This window comes from Rana temporaria, chromosome 2 (genome assembly GCF_905171775.1).
Source record: "Rana temporaria chromosome 2, aRanTem1.1, whole genome shotgun sequence".
Taxonomy (NCBI): Eukaryota; Metazoa; Chordata; class Amphibia; order Anura; family Ranidae; genus Rana; species Rana temporaria.
This window is the reverse complement of record NC_053490.1, coordinates 220,093,473-220,115,023: the sequence shown is the minus strand read 5'-3', so window position 1 is coordinate 220,115,023 and position 21,551 is coordinate 220,093,473. Positions and strand designations below refer to the sequence as shown.

The following is a 21,551-nucleotide window of genomic DNA, read 5'->3' as shown; positions in this document are numbered from 1 at the left end:
TGAATTACAGTCCAACAAAAAAATTATAACACAAACAGGTCTACTTACTATGGCTTTTTACACCACTCTCTGACACCTATCTGATGCTAGGCAGTACTCAAACTATCCTTTAAAAGCATAACATAGCATAGGCATAATGAAAATACATTTGTGAAAATATTATTAAATATTAATAAAACTATTTTACTTACCAATCCCACAAAGATGCAGAATAGTTGAACAACATCTGTATAAGCAACAGAGTACAGTCCACCAACAAGGGTATAGAAGATGGCAATCAAAGCAGACACTACTACAGAAATGTTGATGTCAATGTCCACTATAACACTTATGGTGGCACCTAATTTGAAAGCATAGTAAAAATGAATGAATGTGTGATTTGTTAAACACAAGATAACAAACATGTTTACAAATCTATTCTGAGAAGGATTAGGTATCATATTTATACCTCCTAAAGTTAACCATAATGGTTTAAATGTGATATGCTCCAGAAACAGACAAAATAGGGCGAATAAAAAAAAAAAACAGGATCAAATGGCTTATACCCACATATCTTTAAATATTTAAGCTCTGTTATCTCAAAAAACAATGCTTTGAATTGTTTGTGACTCGACAGGTTTGGTATCAATGGAGGGTTCAAGGCCAAAGTGGTGTCTATATTTAAATTGGGACAAAAGTCTTCATTCAATAACTGCAGGCCTGTAAGCTTAACCTAAGGCTTTATTTCCATGGATATTTTTATAACCAACTTTTCTGAGCGTTTTTTGCAGCTTAAAAACGGCTCTCCATGTTAGTCTATAACATTTTTGAGCTGTAGATGGCTGAGCCGTTTTTAAGCTGCAAAAAAAACAAAACAGGACCAGTGCATTCTGAAGCTCCAGCTTTAGAGCTGTAAAAACGCTCAAAAACGCGCAAAAACACTACCGCTTTGTTTTTGAGCTCCAGCTCAAACCTTTTTGAGCTGTAGATGGCTGAGCCGTTTTTAAGCTGCAAAAAAAAACCAGGACCAGTGCGTTCTGAAGCTCCAGCTTTAGAGCTGTAAAAACGCTCAAAAACATGCAAAAACGCTCAAAAACACTAAAAAAACACACAAAAACGCTACCGCTTTGTTTTTGAGCTCCAGCTCAAAAAAAAAAAAAAAAAAAACATGGACAGGCGTTTTTAAGCTGTTAAAAAACTGGCTGTAAAAACGTCCATGGAAATGAAGCCTTATAGGAGGTAAGATATTTGGGGTTTATTTGAGGACTGCATGGATGAGATTCTGCTATAAAACAATGTTAAAATTGATAACCAGCAAGAATTGGTGAAAGACTGAAGTGGTCAAACAGGTGTACTTTTTTTCACTAAGAAGTAAACCTGGCCATATACTGTAGCTGGACAAAAAAAAACAACAAACAAACAAAATAAAAAACTGATTCGGTAGCTAGATTAAGATAAGAAAAAAACTGAAAATCTGCTGAATATCCAATTACTTTAGGGGATCAGGAGAAGACATTTTTCCATGTTGGAGCAAATCAGACCACATTTATAAAGGTTTTTTTGTCTTTCTCCAGGTTATCTGTGGCCAACTTTTTTGGCCCATTGATTACGTTAAAAAGTAAATATGCCTGTTTATTATTCAATGTATTTCCTTTTCATATATGATTAAAAATATTTGTATTTGAACATCTTTGGGACCTATCACAAAAAAAATGTATGTTTTTACAATTTGTTACAAAATGAATTTGTTTGGTTTGACTGGTTTTACAAATAGAAATTCTCAAATCCTATTTAGAAAACCCCCCAAATCTAGTAACCTAATATTACTGTGATTACTGTCATCATTAACAGATAGAACGTAAATAAGTACCTTACTGTTTCACGTCTAATCAGGACACAGCTGGAAATTAGACTAGATGATGTTTGTTGCAACAAATTAAGCTTGGTCTGAAGGAAAGGGAAAAGACCAGGCCACCCGGGGCAATAGCACTTGAATCAAATACAAGTGGCTGCTTGCATAGACAAATGAGCTCAAATTAGTTTTATTTTTTTTCTACATTAATGATTCACAGTATGGAACAAATTGTTGGAAATAAAAAACAAAAAACAAAAAATTAATTTCTATTATAAAGTCTTAGCTGCAAACGTCCTCCACATTATATATGTAACCATAAGATGAAAGCTTATTTTAGAGACCCAGCTTTCGAGGAAGTTAAATCGGTTAAATCTCACTTTCACCCTAAGATGTAAAGGCTCTTATTTGCCTCCACTAAATTTCCATTCCTAATTTATAGCCACATGAAAGAGTTGTTATATAATGATTATTAATGTCTCTACATGATGTCTACCTTTAATGTCATACGTGATTGAAGCTAACATGACTTGCTGTACTAAAAATTATTATTCAGTATACAGTATATAGTATATGTATGCGTTTAAACATTTATATATACATTTACGGTATATACATATATATATATATATATATATATATATATATATATATATATATATATATATATATATATATATATATATATATATATATATATATAAAAAGGTTCCCAAAAAAACTACAATATCCACAATACAATAAACCACTGGTGTTACATTCAATGCGTAGAGGGCCATCTCCAAGATTTCTGCCTTGGGCCTTTTTTTTTTTAAAGCCGACATACAAATAATGGATGTGTTTACTTTGCTTGACTAAACCTCTGCAGCATGTTGTCTATTCTCCATTTGAGAAAGCAGGCATTGAAGAGGTAGGTGGTACTTTCTATCTGACCTCCTTTTTCAACTATCTGCTGGAATCAAAATTATTGTGTAGTGTCAGTAAGCATCACTTTAGTTTTAGTTAATGTATTTAGCTTTATTTTACATTGTGCCTGTAACTCGTTTTTTTTTTGTGAACTAGAGCTTTTCCACCAAACTTTGTAGAGATATCTCCTATTAGAGAGAAATTACTTTTTAGGGTATATTTGAGTTTAGGTTAACAGTTAAGAGTTAATTATAGGAAATGAGAAGAAATGTCCCCCAAATGAAGGGCATTCCATTATTAGACAGGTGTCTCCAGAACATTTGTTCTCATTGATGATGATTTAATCTTAGCTATTACTTTGATTACAATTTTAAAATGTTGGTGACAATGGTCACAAGGACAAACAGAGGGGGGAATTTTCCCATTGGAGAAACAGAGAGCAATAAAAATTTCACAGAGGGAAATTCATAGCTAGACACACACACACACACACACACACACACACACACACATGCACGCTAGCAAGCAAGCACACACACAAATCCATGCCAATACATGTAGTAGAATTAATAGAATATTAATGGGTTATTTAATCTAAAAGGGAAGGGTGTGCTAATTCAATCAGTGTACATAAATATATTTATATACATAAATCTTTTCACTCTGAGTAAATGTTGAAGAAGCTGTTCTGAGAACACTTAAGGAGACAAAAAGGACCAAAGACATAGCGGTATTACCTGTCAGGAATTTTAAAGGCCATTATACCAGAAGTGGGATTGGACCCGAGGGGTCTTCATATAAAGTGATTGGGCAAATCACCTGGAGGTGGCGGTGGTGGCTTTTATTATTGAATTTTAGCCATAAGTCACACTTATTGGAGCAAGGTGTCTAAGGAAGGATCCTAGGATTCAGCAATACTACATGGGACTTTCTTCACCTCCATAATATATCACATCACTATTATGTGTGTTTTATCACTATTGTTTAGGGTTTACATAATTTTTGCATATGTAGTTTAAGTTTATAATTTTTGGTGAAGTATATAGTGTTTTCGATATATACACTGATTGAATTAGCTCACCATTCCCTATTATATAACAAAAAGTGAATAGATCGCTATTTAAATGGTACAGCTGTTCTAGTTTCACATTATATAAATTTTGACATAGCAGCGCTCTATTACTTTATACCTATAGAATATTAATATATGGTCCTTTTCACCTGTGCTATAGGATTTATTCCAAAATTCTGGTCAAATTACTCTCACAGGATTATTTTTTTTTTTTTAAATACATGGTACCTGTAATCAGTGGCGTAGTGTAGGTTGTCAGTGCCCGGGGTAGGGCAAGAAATCTTTCATCACCTAACCTACGGACTTTTAGCACTCCCTGAGTCCCTTCCCTTCCTACAATAATACTAACTATCTATATTCCTAGACTGACTTACCTGATCACTACACTAACCTACCCGATTCCTACACTGACCTACCTGACCACTACACTAACCTACCTGATTCCCATACTGGCCACTACACTGACCTGCCTGTCCACTACCCTGCCCACTACACTGACCTTATACCAACCTACTTGATTCCTACACTGTCCACTACACTGACCTACCTGATTCCAACACTGACCTACATGATTCCTACACTGACCACTACACTAACCTCTACACTGACCTCTACACTAACCTACTTGATTCCTTCACTGACCACTACACTAACCTACCTGATTCCTAGACTGATCACTACACTAACCTCTACATTGACCTACATGATTCCTAGATTGACCACTACACTTACCTACCTGTCCACTGCACTGCACTGCCCTACCTGATTCCTATGCTGACCACTACACTGACCAACCTGATTCCTATACTGATCAGTACATTGACCTACCTGTCCACTACACTGACCTACCTGACCACTACACCATCCACTACATTGACCATTACACTGTCCACTACACAACACTACACTGACCACTCCGCTGTCTACTACACTACACTGTACACTACGATACCCACTACACTGTCCACTAAAATACCCACTACCCTGTCCACTACACTACACTACACTGACCAATACAATATCCACTACACTACACCGACCACTACAATATCCACTGCAATATCCACTACATTGTCCACTACAGTACCCACTACACTACACTGACCACTACAATATCCACTACAATACCCACTACACTGCCCACTACACTGACCACTACAATATCCACTACAATACCTCATTCAATGTCCACTACAATACCCACTACACTGCCCACTACACTACACTATACTGACCACTACAATAACCACTACACTACACTGTCCACTACACTACACTGACCACTACAACACCACTTACACTACACTGTCCAATGCACTACACTGACCACTACAATACCCACTACACTACACTGATTACTACAATACCCACTACAATACCCACTACACTACACTTACCACTACAATACCCACTACACTACACTGACCACTACACTACACTGACCACTACATTGTCCACTACACTACATTATCCACTACAATACCCACTAAAATACCCACTACACTGACCACTACAATGCCCACTACACTACACTGACCACTACAATGCCCACTACACTACACTGATTACTACAATACCCACTACACTGACCACTACACTGTCCACTACACTACACCATGGGTCTTCAAACTACGGTCCTCCAGGTGTTCAGGAACTACAATTCCCATCATGCCTAGTCATGTCTGTGAATGTCAGTGTGTTACAATGCCTCATGCGATGTGTAGTTCTACAACAGCTGGAGGGCCGTAGTTTGAGGATCCCTGCACTACACTATCCACTACAATACCCACTACACTGATTACTACAATACCCCTTAGACTACACTGACCACTACAGTACCCACTACATTGACCACTGGAAACCTACGGGCATGGAGGGGTTAACAACATCCGGAATGAAAGAGTGCCATGCTGGGGAGGATGGAAACCCGGTCTGGAGGTGTAGCACCCAATGTCTGCAGGCTATGGGCAGAGACACGACTGTGTCCAGAAGATGGTGGTACCTGCGGTGTGGGGGGATGTACAGCCAGCCTAGGCCAAGCTCAAGGTCAGCCAAACGGAAGGAAAGGGGGGAGCCAAGGACCAGAGGAGCCGAGCTGAGCCGAAGGTGTCCGGTGCACCGGGGACAGAGGAAATAGAATGTTTGGAGAACAGATCCGGGATTTTGTCTCCCTAAATGTTGCGCTTGGGGCCACGGCCCCCCTCGCACCCCCCACGCTACGCCACTGCCTGTAATAGTAGAGAGTAAATACTTACTATTCCTAGTGCCCATGCCACAAGTGATGCTTCATTCAGTAGAAATGGTTTGCCTTTAGTGGCACAGGCTGCGGGAAAGATGAAATCTCTTCTTTTACAGGTAACAGAGCCGAAATATTTGCTTTTCTTGACAAGCATTTACAGTGTTTGTGTAACAGGCGCTCTCTGCGCCATCGTAATGCATTCCGGCGTGAAGCGCATGCGACGACCATGCAATGACGTCATTGCGCAGCGCCGTGTGCGCTCCACCGTGGAACGCAGAAGTGCGCCACAACTAACGGCGGTTTCTTTGACTTAGTGCTTATGCACTGCAGCTGCCTTGATGCTATAAACAGAGCGGTGTGCTGACTGCACACCATTCTATTGGTGTCAGCCGTAGCTCGGCCACGCTATAATTATTGGTGCCATCGCTCCCCATGCTGCAAAACTTCACCAAGCTGCAACTCCAGCATTTCTGCTGTTACCTTGGCTACTTCACATTGCCATTGCTGGGGACAACCTTCAAGACCTTCCTTGCCGACACCCTACACTATGGAATTCCTTGTCGCTACACTCAAGCCCTGCAAACGGATAAGTAGCAATTGTTTCACTTGTAGTACTATAGGAAGAACTGCTGCATATATTCCACCTAAAACAATTGCTGTTATTTATTATGGCGTGTAGCTATTAAAATACCGCTTGGGACTAACTGTTATGTCTATGGCTTTTTGCTGAGGAACATCTTAAAGGGACATCTACTCTCAAAATTACCTGAGCTATATTTGCCTCTCACATGCAACTATTAGTTGTCTCTACAACTCCTATTTACTACGTGCTTGGCTTAAGTGTCATTTGTTTATGGGCCTTGCCCTAACTTGCTGAACATGTTCGCTCTAACTTTTCTATGCTAAGGGTTGATGGTATTTTCATACCAACTCCCTTAGTGGCCTAATGCTTTTCTATATGTTTAAGTGGTATGATGTAGAGAACCCCCAAACTCCTGTTTGCGTGGAGTGACACCTGGGGTCCCCTACTGATAATCACTTGCATATAGAAGTGCATCGGAATCTTCAAGTGTATGTTATAATTTTAAACGCTAAGCTCTGGTCGCATGTTGTAATGCGTCCAACCTTAGTAGATCAACGCTTTTCTTTATGTGAGAGAGACATGATGTAGAGAACCCCCAAACTCCTGTTTGCGTGGAGTGACGCCTGGGGCCCAATACTGAATTCTCACATAAAGAAGTGCATTGAAATCCTGGCTAGCCGCAGTTGTGGTTCACTCCGTTCACCAGAGCTGTTACAGTTTGTGATATATATATATATATATATATATATATATATACACAAAAGGCTTTTGGGGTATACAGAAATCAAGAACAGCTCCCTACCACCCTCAAGGAAACCATCAGCCAAAAAGGACTAATTACACCCTCTTACATATGCTTGGGGCTTTTACTTCAGAGCAGAAGTAGTTTTGGAGTAAGCATATTGCAGCCATCGCACATGCCTACATTACCAAAAATTATGCCACAGGCCACTCACTTTACAGGCTGATATTTGAAAGAAAAGCTCGACTGGCAGTTGACTTGGCATTCAACACATTCCTGGACCATACTTTGATGATGTTCCACAGATGATATGTTAACCTCTTAAGGAAAAGTCTAAAAGCAGCATATCAGAGAGTTCAGGCTGCCTCAGATGCCCGAGGGCAGCGAAACAAAATACAATTTGACTTGAAAGTGAGGGTACATGATCTGCATCCTGGTGACAGAGTGGTACTGAGGAACTTAGGTACCCCTGGGAAACACAAGCTGGCTGATCGCTGGACGTCAAAGCCTTATATTATCTGTAAGCAGCTGCCAGGACTACCAGTATATCAGATCCTCTCAGAACGAAGTACGGGCCCTCTAAAGACCTAGTACCATAATCACCTACCGCCCTATCAGAAGCAGTTCATGTGCCTCAACAACCAGATCCACAGCCTACTCAAAATATCAGAGATCATGTCCAATAACCAGGTCTCAGTTTGTGCCACTGAACACAGATGAAGAGGACAGTGAGGAAGCAGAACTGGGCATGGACTGGCTGTAGCAGTCTATGCTATCATAAACTGCCACTCTTCTTCCTTCTAGAAAGGCAGATACTGGAACAACCTCATTTTCCTTAGGCACATAAGACAGTATAGTTATTTATAGGTTGTACTGTTCATAAGGGTTATTCACGTTACTTATTGCCATTTCACTCGTTGACTATATTTAAAGTCAAAGAACTGATTACTGTTTACTGGAGTATAGTGAAATTCTGTATAGCGGACTATGTTTAATTTACTTGGGTGAGCCTATGTTAGATATATGTAAATGTATATATTTTGTATTCATACACGTATTTAGAAGCAGCCATATTTACTTTGTACATCTTCAAACTGTGCTTTCTACTTTACAAACTGTATTATAATTTTCCAAACGTGGTCATCCTAATTTGATTGTTTAAATCGGGGGTCTTTAAACTATGGCCCTCCAGGTGTTCAGGAACTACAATTCCCATAATGCCTAGTTATGTCTGTGAATGTCAGAGTTTTACAATGCCTCATGGGATGTGTAGTTCCGCAACAGCTGGAGGGCCATAGTTTGAGGATCCCTGGCTTAAATACCGAGCTTTTTAAAGTGACATGTACACTGGGTATTTAGCTCATGTGCATCCAATCCTGATGTTTTGATGTGTCGGGGAGGCACAGGTGCAGCGTCCAGCCCTGCGGCTTGCAGACTGTCAAAGTCTATGACAGGCTTAAACATGCTGCGATTTGATGCTGTACCAAGTGGTACTCGTGTTAAGGGCCATATGTGTTCAGGGCTGTATGCCTGAAACGCGGATATTCTACATTTCAGGCATCCCTAAATGGATATGGCCCTTAACACGAGTACCACTTGGTAGAGTGCCCAGCTGCCGCATACTTCAGCCTGTCATAGACTTTGACAGGCTGCAGGCAGTGGAGTAAGACACTGCATTAGTGTCTCCCAGATGCAAGAAAACATTGGGATTTGATGCACATGGTCCAAACATTTAGCGTGCATGTAGCCTTAAAACACAGTGTTAATTTTAATGATTTCAAATCTAGCATACGGTATATGCACATGTCAACAAATTTAGGAAAAATGCCTACTGATATTAAGCCTTTGTAGGAAATGTGTAGAATCTGTGTATTATTCTTACCTAAAGCAGAGAGTATGGCAGCAGCCCAGAACATCTCCCCCATCAGTGCAGGTATGAAAAGCAAACCTCCCATTCGTTTTCCATATATCTGCTGGAAAGGATCCAGCATGGTCACATATCCTTTGGACCGCATAGGCTTTGCAAAGAACAGACCACCTAAAGAAATACAATAGCTTAGCCATTTTGTAAACAAAACTATCTAACAAGATTTTGCCTTAGTAATAAAGTCTTGTAAATGAACCACACACACACAAAAAAAAAAAAAACAGTACATGGTGCATGTACTGTATGTAACAATTCCAATAATAAATTTCTTTGTCAAATAAAAATTTGTTTAATTTAACCACTTCAATACAGGGCATTTCCACTCCCTTCCTGCCCAGACTAATTTTCAGCTTTCAGCGCTGTTACATTTTGAATGACAATTGTGCGGTCATGCAAAACTGTACCCATATGAAATTTTGATAGTTTTTTTCCCCACAAATAGAGCTTTCTTTCGGTGGTATTTGATCACCTCTATTGTTTTTATTTTTTTGCGCTATAAACAAAAAAAGCGAAAATTTTGAAAAAGACACAATATTTTTTAATTTTTGTTATAATAAATATCCAACTAAAAAAAAAAAAAAACCTCAGTTTAGGTCGATATGTATTCTTCTACATATTTTTGGTAAAGGGGATAGATTTGTGGCATTTTTGTTGTTATTTTTTTTTTACTAGTAAGGCGGTGATCTGCGATTTTTATCGTGACTGTGTTATAGCGGTGGACACATCGGACACTTTTGACACTATTTTGGGACCATTCACATTTATACAGTGTTCAGAGCTGTAAACATGCACTGATTACTGTGTAAATGTGACTGGCTGGGAAGGGGTTAACACTAGGGGGGCGAGGAAGGGGTTAAATGTGTATCCTAGGGAATGATTTTAACTGGGGAGGAGACTGATCGGTGTTCCTCTGTACTGGGAACGCACGGATCGGTCTCCTCTCCTTTTACACACACAGATCCCCAGTCCTGCTGTGTTCACGGGCAAACGCGGGTGCCCGGCGGACATCGCACATTGGATGCCGAGTGATGGCACACGCCCCCTAGAGGCTCGGGAGGTAAAAGACGTCATAGGACGACGGCCTGGAGGGACAAAGGGTTCCTGCCGCCGTCATATGTCTATGCGTGGCAGGGAAGTGGTTAATACAGAATTTTAGAACATACATATACAGTGTTGTGAGAAAGTATTTGGCCCTTTCCTATTTTTTTTGCATATTTGTCACACTTAAATGTCTCAGATCATCAAACAAGTTTTACTATTATTCAAAGATAACCCGAGTAAATATACAGTTTTTAAATGATGATTTTTGTTTATTAAATATGTTCATGTGATACACAACCTCAGTCAGTCAGTAAGGTCACTGTTACTTCTAGGTTTAGCATTACAGATTTCGGGATCTGCTTTACTTTTTCGCTTAGCTTTATTGTATACTAGGTCAGCACCATGCTAACTGGATAGTGGTGATGATGCTGATTCACTGATCATTTAGGAAGCTGACAGGTGACAAAGTAGGGTGAAATGGAATTAGGAACTATAGTGTCACCTTTCTGTCTGTGCAACATGTAAATCAGTGCATATCACAAGACTGGCAGAACATTTGAACTATCTATATATCTGTTTGCTTTAATAGCCAATAAGACATACTTTGGCCTCATTCAATGTGCATTCTTACAGTGGTTGATGGATGTAAAAATGGAACACAAAGAGCTGAAAGTAGCTGAAAAAAACTAGTAGATTACTCACAACGTTAGTTTATAACGTGTAAATGTCTGTGAGCAGGACCCCTGTATATTTCCACTTCAATATCCTTTCATAGGCCACGGTGATCAGTTTGACAATCGCCTTGACAATGACCATTAAAAAGTTCAGATCCTGTCTTTAGATGGTGAATTGACCATTGGCCAATACTTTTTGCAACTGGGGACAAGGCTTACTGAAACGTTAAGGAAAGGGGACTGCTGTTGCCAAATAAGTCAGATAGAATGGTTACACTATCTAAGCTAGACCCATGCCTCATAACTAGGGATGAGCCGAACACCCCCCAGTTCGGTTCGCATCAGAACATGCGAACAGGCAATAGATTCGTTAGAACATCCGAACACCGTTAAAGTCTATGGGACTCGAACATGAAAAATCTCAAGTGCTAGTTTTAAAGGCTTTTATGCAAGTTATTGTCATAAAAAGTGTTTGGGGACCTGGGTCCTGCTCCAGGGGACATGTATCAATGCAAAAAAAAGTCTTAAAAATTGCTGTTTTTTCGGGAGCAGTGATTTTAATAATGCTTAAAGTGAAACAATAAAAGTGAAATATTGCTTTAAATTTCGTACCTAGGGGATGTGTATAGTATGCCTGTAAAGTAGCGTTTGTTTCCCGTGCTTAGAACTGTCCCTGCAAAAAGTGTAATTTCTGAAGGAAAAAAAGTAATTTAAAAGTACTCGCGGCTATAATGAATTGTCGGCTCCCGGCAATACAGAGAAAAGCCATTGAAAGTCCTTGATAAAAAAAAAAAAAAAGTACGTGGGGGTCCCCCTAAATTCAATTAAACGGGCCCTTCAGGTCTGGTATGGATATTAAGGGGAAACCTGCGTCAAAATAAAAAAAAGAAATGATGTGGGGTTCCCCCCAAATATCCATACCAGACCCTTCAGGTCTGGTATGGATTTTAAGGGTAACTCCACCCAAAAAAATAAATGGCGTCAATGGGGACAAGGGCCTCATCCTCACAACCCTTGCCCGGTGGTTGTGGGGGTCTGCGGGCGGGGGGGGGTTTATCGGAATCTGGAAGACTCCTTTAACAAAGGGGACTCCCAGATCCCGGCACCCCCAATGTGAATTGGTAATGGGGTACATTGTAACCCTACCAGAAAGTGTAAAAAAAAACACACAGACCCCGTTGGGATAAGTCCTTTATTAAAAATAAAAAAAAGATCCCAGCGGTGGTAATCCACTCCCTGTCTCCACTCCAACGCTGTCGGTACGATGGATGCTCTCCTCTCCGGGGTCCAGCGATGGATGATCTCCTCTCTATCCAGGTCCAGGCTCCAGGGATGTCCAGCGTAGCGCATCCTGTCTCCACCAGAGCCCCCCTGGGAATATTGTCGCCGCAGCCGCCTGACAGGTCTTATGTAGCTGAGGGCGGGCCACCCGTCACGTGACTCCGTCCCCCTCTGACGCAAGGGGAAACCCAGGATTTCTCAGTCACGTGACGGGTGACCCCGCCCCCCTCTGATGTAAGCAGGTTTCCCATAACACAGGTTTTATCCATACTAGAACTGAAGGGTCTGGTATGGATATTTGGGGGAACCCCAAGTCATTTTTTTTATTTGATGCAGGGTTCCCCTTAATATCCATACCAGACCTGAAGGGCCTGGTAATTGAATTTGGGGGACCCCCACGCATTTTTTTTTATCAATGACTATCAATGACTTTTCTCTGTATTGCCGGGAGCCGACAATTCATTATAGCTGCGAGTACTTTTAAATTACTTTTTTCCCTTCAGAAATGACAGTTTGTGCAGGGACAGTTCTAAGCACGGGAAACAAGTGCTACTTAACAGGCATACTATACACACCCCCTAGGTACGAAATTTAAAGAAATATTTGACTTTTATTGTTTCACTTTAAGCATTATTAAAATCACTGCTCCTGAAAAAACTTCAGTTTTTAAAACTTTTTTGCATTCATACATGTCCCCTGGGGCAGGACCCAGGTCCCCAAACACTTTTTATGACAATAACTTGCATATAAGCCTTTAAAATTATCACTTGAGATTTCTCCCATAGACTTTTACAGGGTGTTCCGTGGCTTTTCGAATTTGCCGGGAACACCCCAAATTGTTTGCTGTTCACCGAACGAGCGAACAGGCTCATCCCTACTCATAACATACCAAATCCTAAACTCCACCCTCACTGCTGATAAGTATTGCAAAATGCAATAACCTTATAGTGTAGTAATTCATGGAGATCATTGAGTTCACTGCAGTTTTGGTGATCACCACTCCTATCTGCAAAGAGTAAAATAAATCCTAATTGTATTGAGTCACTGCACTCTGCAATTCATCTGTGAGCATTTGTTTCCCCACAACTTCCTCCACTTATTTTTCTTGTGGTCTTTTTTTTACAGCAACAGTTTAGTTATTGAACACATAGTTGATTGAATTAGCATTAAAATGATTAACAAAACATTTGTTATGCCAATAACTTAAAGTATTGCTGTGCTATTAAACGTAAACCTATATAATATATTTATACAAATTACATATCTCTTATTGTGTAGATCAAATAAAACATGTGCCAATAATAGTTAATTTAGTTAGAATCCTTCTTATAGTAGTCCAAATAAACACATCCAGTGCTTCAGTGCAATCAAGTTAAAGTTTAAATGAAACTCAAAAATAAAGATGTGGCTTGCTGAATCTTTACAAATCCTCAATCGTGCTTTATATTAATTTACCACAGTGCTCCCACATTAGGTATGCACTCACCTAATGAAGTGTGACCTCACATTTAAGTTTGGTCAAAAAAAGCTTTTTAGTCACCCTGGACGAACAAATCGTGTTTTCCTCCTTACCATTTTGTCAGTTTTCCTCCACCATTGCTCGATATATATGAAAAGAAAAGGAGCTCCAAATAGTGCTTACATCTTTTAAAACCAGTAACGTTTATTAAAATGATGTTATCAAACTCACATTTATAAGGTGCTCTAGTACACCACCTTTATACAGCATGTAAAAGTGTAGAGTCCAAGGCACCAACAAATTTGTGCTGATCAGAGGGAATTTAAAGCATCTCATCAGAACATCTGCCCCTCCCCTACACGTTACATCACAGGGTCACGTGACTCAGCAGGGGATTCCTATTGTTAGACAAGACGCTCTCCTTTTATCCTATTCCCGCTCCGCCAATTCAATTTTTTGTCTGTATTGCGGCAATATGTTAATACTACAGCCTGCTTGTCACATAGAGCAGACCCACACCCAGGACTAATGAGGTCAATCAACACAATTTCAATATGTTTGCATATGTGGAGATGAATATATCACAATACATAAACTAGAATAGAATAAATAGATCTACACCTACAACCATTTGTATTGAAGACAAGAGCTTTGTTTAAAGACACTAAACATGTGTTATTACAGGAATTGGATGTGGGTGCGGTACCAGTGATGGGGACAGCAGATGTGTTATCGCTTTATACTAATATAGACCATGAAGGGGCCATTAAAGCAGTAAGATGGGCACTTAAAAATATGGAGAACACACTAAAAAAAGAAAATAAGTTTATCCTAAAGAGTTTAAAATGTTGTTTGGAACACAACAATTTTTGATATGGGGGCACATATTACAAATTAAGTTTTTTTTTATATGGCAAAATGGGAGGAGGAGAGCCTATTGTTGAAATATAATAATAATTTAACTCTTTATAAATGTTATATAGACAATATAATTATCATATGGAAGGATGAAATGATAGAGCTTAGATCCCTTCTATAGAACCTCAATCTCAATGACAGAAATATCACATTGACCTAGGAAATTAGCAATACAAATATACAATTTTTAGAATTGGTAATAGAAAAGAAGAATAACATTTTGATTACAAATAACGTTCTTTAAGGAAACTGATTCATATATACCCATAACCAGCCATAGAAGTTGGCTAAGTAATATCCCTAGAGGTCAATCAATACATGAGGGTCAAGAGAAATTGTTCTAGGGAAATAGATTTCCATGACCAGACAGCCAAAATAACTGATATGTTTCTGGAAAAGGGTTATGATAAAGATTTCCTTTACAAAGAATGGGCTAAGATTAAAAATATATATCGAGAGAAATTAATAAAAAATAAAGAAACACATGAGAATGAAAAGATGTAGTACACTGTTGTGATAGATTGTAATATTCAACACAAGGTAGTAGAGAAAATTATAAATAGACATTGGGATATTTTAAAACAAGACACTCATATAGGCTCCTCCCTTCCAAACCTACCTAGCTACTTTACAAAAAAAGTCCCTAAACATGGTTGTTAAGAATATAGTACATTTGCCCACAAATGGCAAACCCATGTTTTGGGATATGAAAGGTTTTTATGGATGTGGTAGGTGATATTGCTGCACAAAGGTCCCCAAAAATATTTAAAATAAGAAAGGAATTTATTAACCCCAACAATCAAAGAACATATTTTATAAGGTATTTTATTTTATAAGGTATTAGGGGGTAATTTATGCCCTAAAATACACATGCGATCTCATCTACATAGTGTGACAGTAGGCAGGTTAAATCCCCTGGTTGCATACAAGATGCTGTATATATTTTTCCTAGGTTCAGGCTTTATGCCAGTTTGTACCTCTAGGGGGAGTGCTGGGAGTCCTGCTGGGAGGACTTGATGAGCCCAGCTGTATCAGGTGGGCTCGTTAGATCCTCTACAAAAACTCCCAGCATGCTAAGAGATATGCTCCAACCTGGAACCAGACCTGTGTGAATAGTCTGGGGAGTGTTCTCTGTGCGGTGAGACAAAGCCTGTGTGGCTACTATTACCAAAACTCTAACCAGCAGGGAGTTAGGGACTGGGGCAGTACTAGGCTGTACCCAGGCGTTAGTTAGGGACACCGATGTGTTTAGTAAGCGGTCAAGTGACCAGGGTTTATTTTTGTATTTCTTTTGTTTCTGTCACATTTGTTTTGTATATAGTTCAAATAAAATCTGCACCATTTTGTTTTCCTCCTACTACCGTCTGCTGTGCCTAATTGTTTTTGTGTGCTGAACCCATCCAGGGGGTCACACACACCCGCTGAGGGGCTAACCCCCTCACAGTTGGTGGAGAACCAGTGGCAGTTTTTTTAAAAGGCCAGCATGGAGGAGATACTGAAACAGCTGGCTCTAGCAAATGCCAATCAGCAGCAGACAAATGCAAGTTTGCAAAAGAGCCTTGCAGCTCAACAACAGAGCCTTGCAGCCCAGCAGCAGACAAATGCAACTTTGCAACAGAGACTCGAAGCCCAGCAGCAAGCTCACCAACAAGCTCAGCAGCAATCTGAGGCCCGCTTTATAGACCTGTTGCAGAAGCAAAAGCAGAGACTACAACAAATGGAGACTTTAATGCAGCAACGTCCGCAGACTAAGTGAGGCAAGTGGTCCCACTAATACCGCATCCTTTGGGGTGAGTCGTTTACTGACAAAAATTACTGGAGAGGATGATCCAGAGGTGTTTTTGACCACATTTGAAAGGACTGCTGAAAGGGAAAAATGGTCCAAGGAGTAGTGGGCTGGACTAGTGGCCCCTCTGTTAACTGGGGAATCGCAGAAGGCTTATTATGACTTATAGTCTGACCAAACAAAATACTATGTGGTGCTAAAAACTGAAATTTTGGCGCGGGTGGGTGTCACCCTGGCTGTCAGTGCTCAGCGTGTGCATAACTGGACTTTCCGGCTTGAAAAACCCCCAGATCTCAAATGTATGATCTCATTCACCTGAGCAGGAAGTGGCTACAGCCAGAAAGTTTGTCTGCACCAAAGATTGTGGACTGTGTTGTGATGGATCGCTTCCTTAGAGCTCTTCCTACTCCCATCCAAAAGTGGGTAAGCCATGGAGACCCAGAAACGGGCGATAAGCTTGTGTATCTTGTTGAGAGGTACTTGGCTACAGAGAACCTGACTGCCTCTTCCAGAGACTCACGGATTTTCCACCCTAAGACCAGACCATCCCCAGTGGCGGGTAAGATGATTCCAAGGGGTGAGGGTGGAGAGAGTGAGAGGGTGGGGGTTCTCCCTAGTGTCTGGTGAGAACAGCCCAGGAAGTCAAGACCTCAAGAGGCAGCAAAAAGGATTTTTTGCTATCGCTGCCGGCAAGAGCGACACATTGCAGCAAATTGTCCGGTTCTGGATGAACCCACGCAATGCGACTTTCTAAGGGACAGACGTCAGTCGCTGTTTGCGACAGACGCATGCACTGCTATTCGGGGAACTGAGAAACATTTATGCAAGATGTGTATTAATGGTAAAAATGTTGTTGTGTTGCTGGATTCAGGTAGTCTGGTGACACCAGGGCTGTCTTAATGAGAGGGCACACCTGGGCACTGCCCGGGGGCCCCAGCTGCATGGGGGCCCCTGAACTTTCCCCAAAGCAGGGTGTATAGGGGTCAGAGTGCTGGGGGGATATCTGGGGTGTAGAGGGATCAGAGTGCTGGGGGGATATCTGGGGTGTAGAGGGATCAGAGTGCTGGGGGGATATCTAGGGTGTAGAGGGATCAGAGTGGTGGTGGGGGATATCTGGGGTGTAGTGGGATTAGAGTGCTGGGGGGATATCTGGGGTGTTGTGGGGTCAGAGTGCTGGGGGGATATCGGGGGTGTAGAGGGGTCAGAGTGCTGGGGGGATATCTGAGGTATAGAGGGGTCAGAGTGCTGGGGGGGATATCTGGGGTGTAGAGGGGTCAGAGTGCTGGGGGGATATCTGGGGTGTAGATGTATCAGAGTGCTGGGGTGATATCTGGGGTGTAGTGGGATTAGAGTGCTGGGGGGATTTCTGGGGTGTAGTAGGGTCAGAATGCTGGGGGATATCTGGGGTGTAGAGGGGTCAGAGTGCTGGGGGGATATCTGGAGTGTAGAGGGGTCAGAGTGCTGGGGGGATATCTGGGGTGTAGAGGGGTCAGAGTGCTGGGGGGATATCTGGGGTGTAGAGGGATAAGAGTGCTGGGGGATATCTGGGGTGTAGAGGGGTCAGAGTGCTGGGGGGGTTATCTGGTCTGTTTACCTGCGCTGTCTCCATTGTAGGGGCCCCAGAGCATTACTTTGCCCAGTGGCCTATGATGCTATTAAGATGGCCCTGGGTGACACTGATAAAGGCTGAATTAGTTACTACAGGGGTCTCTGGGAATAACAAGGTAGCTGTTATTTGTGTGCATGGGGACACCCGAGAGTATCCTGTGACTACAGTGTGTTTTGAGACCTCCAAAGGTACCCTCTCTCATCTGGTAGGGTTAGTGTCTCACTCTCACTTACCACATGATGCCTTTGTGGGATGGGATTTTTCAAAGTTCTGGGAACTGTGGGATTATCCTGAGCCCCCCACTGGTGCCTCTACATACCAGGAATCTGATAACCAGAATTCCTCTGAGAGTGGTGAGGACTCTACAGAATTCCCCTTGTCGGTATTGGCAGAGGAGACTTAAGAAACTGGGGAGGAGCCAACATCCTCAGATGAAAACATGCCGTCTGTAGAGTTTTCTGATCTCAAGGTTCACAGGGAAACTTTGCCACCAAACAGTTAATGGACCTCACCCTAATAAAGGCACGGGAAAACGTAGTGAAAATAGATGGCGAGTTAGTGAGCCCAGATACGACCTGCACTTACCCGTACTTCATCATGGAAAGGGACCTACTCTATCGGGTGGCTCAAAGGGCAGAAGAAACCATTGAGCAACTTGTGGTGCCCAAACCTTACAGGAAGTTGGTGTTAGAGTTGGTCCATGGGCACATTCTTGGAGGTCATCTAGGGACAGAGAAAACCCGAGAGAGAGTGTTGCAGAGATTTTATTGACCTGGGGTCATTAAGGAAACAGAAAATTATTGTTTCTCCTGCCCTGTGTGTCAGAAGTCGACACCTATGCCACATTTCCGTAACCTGCTAGTACCCCTTCCCATCATTGAGGTTCCCTTTGAGAGGATCGCCATGGATTTGGTAGGTCCAATAGTGAAGTCCGCTAGGGGGCATCAGTACATTTTGGTTATATTGGACTATGTCACCCGTTATCCGGAGGCGATTCCTCTCCAAAATACCTCGGCCAAAACCATAGCCAAAGAGCTATCTCTTGTTTTTAGCCGCGTGGCTATTTGTAAGGAACTGCTTACGGACCAAGGTACACCCTTTATGTCCTGGGTTATGAAAGAACTGTGCAAGTTGTTCAAAGTGACACAATTGCGTACATCTGTATATCACCCCCAAACAGATGGGTTGGTTGAACAAAACCCTTAAACAAATGTTAAAGATGGTCGTGGATACAGATGAAAAGGATTGGGACTGTCTTATTACCTATTTAAAGTTTGCCATTAGGGAGGTACCCCAATCCTCTACGGGTTTCTCACCCTTCGAGTTGCTCTATGGGAGACACCCAAAAGGGCTGTTGGATATCGCCAGGGAAACTTGGGAAAGTGAGAGTTCTCCCCACAGGAGTGTGATTGAGCATGTCGCCCTAATGCAAGATAGAATTGCACAGGTAATGCCAATTGTAAGGGAACATTTGGCCCAAGCACAGTTGGCACAACAGAGAGTGTATAACCGTGGGGCCAAGACCTGCACCTTCTCCCCAGGGGATAGGGTATTGGTACTTATCCCTACAGTTGAAAGCAAGTTCCTCGCCAAATGGCAAGGCCCCTACGAGATAATGGAAAAAGTGAGCAAAGTGAATTACAAGGTCAGACAACCAGAAAAGGCGAAAGCCCGAACAGATCTATCACATCAATCTGTTGAAAGCTTGGAGGGATAGGGAATCCCTAGTCGCAGAAACTTTGTCACCAGCTCAGTCTGATTGCGTGATTCCTGAGGTTGGAATAGCAGTCACCTTGTCAAAGCTCCAACAACAGGAGGTTAAGGAGTTTGTGCTTCGCAACAAAGAGGTTTTCACTGAGCTGCCGGGACAAACGTCTGGGGTAGAGCATGATATTATTACCCCACCCGGTGAAAGGGTGAAGCTAAAACCCTATCGCATCCCAGAGGCCCGACGGGAGGCAATACCGGAGGAAGTACAGAAAATGTTGGTGGTGATAGAGAAATCCCAAAGTGATTGGTCCAGTCCTATAGTCTTAGTGCCTAAACCGGATGGGAACTGGCGTTTTTGTAGCGATTTTCGACAACTGAACAAAGTTACAAAATTTGACACCTACTCCATGCCACCTATCGATGAGTTAATCGACCAGCTGGGAACAGCCCGGTACATGACAACTCTCGATCTCACAAAAGGGTATTGGCAAATTCCCCAGGCTAAATCGGCCAAGGAGAAAACCGCGTTTGTAACCCCAGATGGGGCATTCCAGTATAAAAGAATGCCGTTTGGGTTACAGAATGCCCCGGCAACCTTTCAGCGGAAAATGGACCAGATTCTGAGGCCTCATCAGAAGTATGCTTCAGCTTACCTGGATGATGTAGTTATCCATAGCCCAGATTGGGCCTCACATCTGCCAAAAGTGCAAGCAGTCCTAGACTCTATCCGGAAAACTGGGTTTACGGCCAACCCAAAGAACTGTACCATTGGACAGGAAGAGGCCAAATATCTTGGGTACACCATTGAGAGGGGAGTGATAAAACCCCAAGTCTATAAAGTCGAGGCCATACAGAATTGGCCACGTCCTAACAGCAAGAAGCAGATACGAGCCTTTCTGGGAATCGCTGGTTATTATCGACGATTTATTCCCCACTTTGCCTCTCAGGCTGTGCCCTTAACCAACCTGACCAAGAGGAAAGACTCGGTCATGGTTAAGTGGACCCCAGACACAGAAGCAGCCTTCCAGGCCTTAAAAAAAGCCTTATGTAGCCAGCCGGTCTTGTACTCACCAGATTTCTCCAGGGACTTTGTGGTACAAATGGATGCTACGGACCTGGGGTTGGGAGTAGTTTTGTCCCAGGTCTGGAATGGGGAAGAACAAACGGGCATTTATCTCAGTAGGGAATTAAAGTCCCGTGAGGTAAATTATGCCACCATTGAGAAGGAGTTTTTAGTGGTGAAATGGGCTCTAGATTCCCTTAGATACTACCTGCTGGGTCGGCACTTTGACCTAGTTACGGACCACGCTCCCTTAAAGTGGATGGCCCAAGACAAGGAAACAAACAGAAGAGTAAACAGATGATTTCTGGCCCTACAAGAATTGAACTTTACTGTAAAACATCGCCCTGGCATCCAAATGGGGAATGTGGACGCACTGTCTTGGGTGCATGCATGCCTGAATGCTGGTGTTCCAACCCCAAGGTTGAAACAAGAGGGGAGGGTGTATGTGACAGTAGGCAGGTTAAATCCCCTGGTTGCATCCAAGATGCTGTATATATTTCTCCTAGGTTCAGGCTTTATGTCAGTTTGTACCTCTAGGGGGAGTGCTGGGAGTCCTGCTGATAGGACATGATGAGCCCAGCTGTATCAGGTGGGCTCGTTAGGTCCTCTACAAACACTCCCAGCATGCTAAGATATATGCTCCAACCTGAAACCAGACCTGTGTGAATAGTCTGGGGAGTGATCTTTGTGCGGTGAGACAAAGCCTGTGT

At 42.0% G+C, this 21,551-nt stretch overlaps 1 protein-coding gene across 2 annotated transcripts in view; it reads right to left on the bottom strand.

The window, feature by feature from the left end:
- SLC5A7 (solute carrier family 5 member 7) overlaps positions 1–21,551 on the bottom strand; it is a 52,817-nt gene that overhangs the window by 17,101 nt on the left and 14,165 nt on the right. For both annotated transcript variants that reach the window (XM_040336460.1, XM_040336459.1), the window contains exons 4-5: positions 9,256–9,411; positions 192–340 (exon numbers count right to left, since the gene is read on the bottom strand). In XM_040336460.1, the coding sequence (XP_040192394.1) occupies positions 192–340; positions 9,256–9,411 (305 nt within the window). The remainder of the gene's footprint in view (positions 1–191; positions 341–9,255; positions 9,412–21,551) is intronic.